General features: G+C 45.4%; 1 protein-coding gene across 1 annotated transcript in view; it reads right to left on the reverse strand.

The window, feature by feature from the left end:
• The window catches only part of DACT2 (dishevelled binding antagonist of beta catenin 2), a 21655-nt gene that overhangs the window by 10603 nt on the left and 6405 nt on the right, over positions 1-4647 (reverse strand). The window contains exon 2 of the mRNA XM_040238765.1: positions 3372-3589. Coding sequence (XP_040094699.1) covers positions 3372-3589 — 218 coding nt within the window. The remainder of the gene's footprint in view (positions 1-3371; positions 3590-4647) is intronic.

A 4647-nucleotide genomic window follows, 5' to 3' on the forward strand; every position in this document is an offset into this window, starting at 1 on the left:
GAGGAAGTCTCCGGGGGAAGAGCCGCCGCGCGGGCGGCGGGAAAGTGTGAAAATAGACTGAAGGCGGTGGGACGTTTTGTTCAGATTAAAAGCAAGTTTTTATAAAACAAATTGCTGCGTAGTTTCGCATTGTAGGATTACCATTATAAATTTATTAGAACTTTGAAAAAAAAAAAAAACCCTTTTCCTAAAAGCTGGAGCGTTTTTTTTTTTTTAAATTTTATAATGAAAGCTTTATTGAGATATAATTCCCCTTTTTAGAATGTTCAGTTCAATGGCCCCTTAGTATGCTTACCAAGAACTATTACCGCAATCACCTTCAGGTAACGTTTTTACCTCCCTTCCCCAAAGAAGCCCCGCCTAGCTAGCGGTCCAGTCCTCCCGAGGCACCCCCAACATGAAGCTGCCTATTTGGGACATTTTATAGAAATATAATCAAACAAGAGATGGTCTTTTAGGAATGACTTCTGTTACTGATCATGCTTTCAGGGTTCATCCACGTTGTAGCAAGTACTACTTCATTCCTTTTCATTGGTGAATAATGTTCCACTGTATGGCAGGACCCACTTTTATTTATGTTTATTCCTTAACAGGCTGTTTTCCACTTTGTGGTAACTATTATGATTAGTGCTGCTATGGAATTCATGTACAAGTTTTCCTTGTGTGTGTGTGTGTGTGTGTGTGTGTGTGTAGATATGTTCATTTCTCTTGAGTGTTTATCTAAGAGTGGAGTTCCTGGGTCCTTGGTAACTTCTGTGTCCAGCCTTCTGAGGAACTGCGCCTGCCCCAGGGCCACAGGCGGCTTCCCGTCCTTTCCCGGTCCCATCAGCACTGTCTGAGGGTTCCAAGCGCTCCACACCCTCACCAACATTAACCTTTTCAGAGTTCGCTGTTCCAGGATGAATGAAGTGGTCTCTCATTGTGACTTTGATTTCCATTTTCCTCAAGGCAAGTGATGCTAGTATCTTTCCACGTGCTCACTGGCTGAATGTTTGTCTTTAGCAAAATGTCTGTTCAGATCCTTTGCCCATTTTTAAAAAACTGGGTTGTCTTCTTTTTGAAATGTGAATATGCTTTGTGTATTCTAGAAACACTTCCACTTCAGGCACCCGAGTCTCAGCGTTTCATTCACTCTGTGGGGTGTCCTCTCTCTCCCTTGATAGTGTACTTTGCAGCAAAGAGGTTTTAATTCTGACCAAGACCAAATCACCTTTTTGTTGTTGCCTCTTCTTTCAGTGTCCTGTCTAAGAAACCACTGTTTAATCCAAGGTCAAAGATTATATCTGTGCTTTTTTTCTAAGATTTAAAAATAGCTTTGGTGCTTATGTTGAAGCCTTTGGTCTGGTTTTAGTTAATTTTTGTGCATGTTTTGAGGCAGGGGTCCAGCCTCATTTTTAAACATGTGAATATTCAGTGTTCCCAGCACCATTTGTTAGAAAGACCTTTTTTCCCCCCATTAAATTGCCCTGGGACATTTGTTGAAAATCAGTTGATTCAGAAAAATCAATTCCTGGATTCTCAATTCTGTCTCACTAGAGTGTCTGTCTATCCTTAAGCCAATTCTGCATGTTTTGATTACTGTCGCTTTGTAGAAAGTTTTCCAGTTAGGAAGTGTGAGTCAGCCACTTCTGTTCTTTTTCAAGACTGTTTTGGCTATTCAGGGTTTGTTGCACTTCCACCTGAGTTTTAAGCATAGCTTGTCAATTTCTGCAAAGAAGGCAGCTGGGATTTTGAGGGCGACTGCTTGGAATCTGTCGACTGATTGAAGAAGTATTGCTGCCTTAAGGGTGAGTCTTGTGAACCATGGTGTTTTTCCACCGGTTTAGGCCTTTAATGAACAGTGTTCTGTAGTTTTCAGTGTTCAAATCTTGCACTTCTTTTGTTAAATTTATTTCTACAAATTTTATTCCTTTTCAAATTATTATAAATGGAAATGTCTTCTAATTTCATTTTCAGAATGTTCATTGCTAGTGTATAGAAATAAGCAATTAATTTTTGTATACTGATCCAAGCAAGATTTCTGATTTTTTTTTATTAGTTTAATGAATTTTTAGTGGATTCCTTTGCATTTTAAAAAATTTACAAAATTGTGTCATCTGGACACATTTCTTGCTTCCTTAGTTAGTTGGTTTTAATTTGCTTTTCTTGCCTTATCACTCTGCCTGCAACTTCTTGCACAGGTTGAATGGAGGTGGTGAGAACAGGCGTCCTTGTCTTGATCCTGCTCTTGGAGGGGGAGGGACATTCAGTCTTGAACTCTTGAGTACAATGTTAGCTGCAGTTTTTCCTTAGGTGCCTGTTATCTGAGTGAAGAAGTTCTCATTGACTCCTCGTTTCTTGAGTGTTTGTATCATTGAGTTTCTCAGGTTAGGCTTCTTTTGTTTTTTCCCTTGGTTATCTATATTTATCTAATATTGAGAAAAAACGTTAGGCTGAGACTAAAGAGACCTCAATTCCAAGCTCTTTTGCCTTCAATTTTCTAAACTATAAAATGAGTTTATTAACAATTCCTAATACTGCTTTCTTTGTAATCAAAAAGAAAAAAAAAAAAGTATGATTCCTCTTTGCATTTTATTCCAAGGAGAGATTTAGAGAGGAAGACTGGCCAGGAGCCGTTTTTGGTTATCTGTTGTCGCCCAATCTGTGACTCACTCAATGGTGTCTTTTGAGGAACGGAAGTTCTTAATTTTTATGTAGTTTTACTTATCATTGATCCTGTTTGGGTCATTTTAAAGAAATTTTTGCTTGAAGAAAGTCAAAGACATTATTTAGAGCTTGAAGATATTATGTAAAGCCGCTTCTAGAAACGTTATTATTTTACCTTTCTTATTTAAATCTACAAGCCACCTAGAGTGGCCTTTTGTTTATTGTACTAGACGGGGAGGTCGCAACTGGCTTTTTCTCACAGGTACGTCTCAGTGCAATGCTTACTGCCCCAGATGTCTTAGTGTCTGCTTCCTGCACAGACTTGTCATCTTAAATAACCAAATTCAGTCCTTAAAATCGGGAAATTGTCATTGGTTCGTAATCATCATCTAATTTTCAGACCCAGTGCGGGTTTTATCCCACTTTGCGTCCTTCGACTCAGAGCAGCCCCCTCCGGAGTAGCGCGCTTACCTGGCCTCGTGCTGGAGGCCTCTCAGCCTGGAGCAGGGCCCGCTTCGTCCTTGGCCGTGACTCAGCACTTCCCTTGCCCGTGACTCAGCACTTTGGAGATGCTGTACTTCCAGAACCCGCCCTTTCGTAGGCTGCTCCTGGGTTTCATCTCCCTGAGGTGCCTCCTGGGCGGGGCTGTCTTTCTGAGTGGGGATGTCAGGCTGCATCCTTGCGTCTTACAGACAGGGACGCTGCGCCCGCGCGGACCTCCTCACCTGTAGCTCTGGGTGTCGTCTGTCTGTCCGTCCCTTCACCTGTCTACCATCGAGCCGCCATCCATTTTTGTGAAAGTTGATTGGTCCGCTTTGGGCTGTGCTGGGGCTTCGGGGCCGCTCAGGCTTTTCTCTGGTGGCGGTGAACGGGAGCTGCTCCAGCTGCTGAGCGTGGCGGGCTTCTCGCCGAGCGGCCTCTCTGCTGGTGCAGAGCGTGGGCCCTAGGGCACGCGGGCCTCAGCAGTGCTGACGCGACTCGGTAGTTGAGGCGCACGGGCTTAGCTGCTTTGTGGCGTGTGGGGTCTTCCCGGATCAGGGATCGAACCCGAGTCTCCTGCCTCGGCAGGTGGATTCTCCACCACTGAACCCAGGGGAGCTCCTGTTAATCTGTTTACCGATCCATTGACCCATCGACCCATCTTTCTATCTGTAACCCATCAACTGTCCAGAATGGAAAAAGAGGGCAAGTGGGGGAAGAAAGAATCAAGAGCCCCGAACTGCGGGTTTTGTCCTCCACGTGGGGCAGGCAGAAAAGGGCTCTAAAGTCTCAGTGCTGGCCTGGGGCTGTGGGGGTCAGAGAGGCCGGGTGGTCCTCCCTGAGCTTTGGGCCTCAATGCTCCTCCTCTGGAGGTGGGCATGCCTCGGGGTGGCGTGAGGCAGTTGGAGTGCCCAGTTACCCCAGCCAGCCTCCGCTGTTCTGGGATTTAGGGATGCGATGAGAGGACCCGAGGGCTCCTCACCCTCTGACTGTCCTGGGAGCCCTGGGGAGGCGCTCACGTCCTTAGTGCTCCTGGGAGTGTCTCCTGCTTTCCTGGCCCGGGAAGGACGTGGGGCCCGAGGCTGCAGACTCTGGACTCCACCTCCCGCCCTGAGTTTCCTGGGGCTCAGGTGCCAGCCGTCACCTCCTCCCTTACCCCCTGCCCTCCCCTGGGGTGACAGTGAACGCAGAGGGGCAGGCCTCTCCTTTGTGAGTGTTGGAGGGTCTGAAAGTATGTGTCTTATTCAATGATTACACACTTATGTAGCTCTTAAAGATTATCATGTAACTAAACAGGGGTGAAGGAAATATGTATAAGATGCCAAGAAAAAACAAACTGAATTAAAACTTGTAAGTGTTTAAAAAGTGCAGCTGCAAACCAGCAGGGGCGCTGTGCAGCAGAAGAAAGTGAAGAGTCGTTCATCAGTTTGCTGTGGTTCTGAGTGGCTTTCTCCACTGGGTTAATTTGTTCTCTTGTTTGTTAATTTTGTTCTCTTGTGCTGCTGCCGCTGCTGCTAAGGC

This window comes from Oryx dammah, unplaced genomic scaffold, assembly GCF_014754425.2.
Source record: "Oryx dammah isolate SB20612 unplaced genomic scaffold, SCBI_Odam_1.1 HiC_scaffold_4, whole genome shotgun sequence".
NCBI lineage: Eukaryota > Metazoa > Chordata > Mammalia > Artiodactyla > Bovidae > Oryx > Oryx dammah.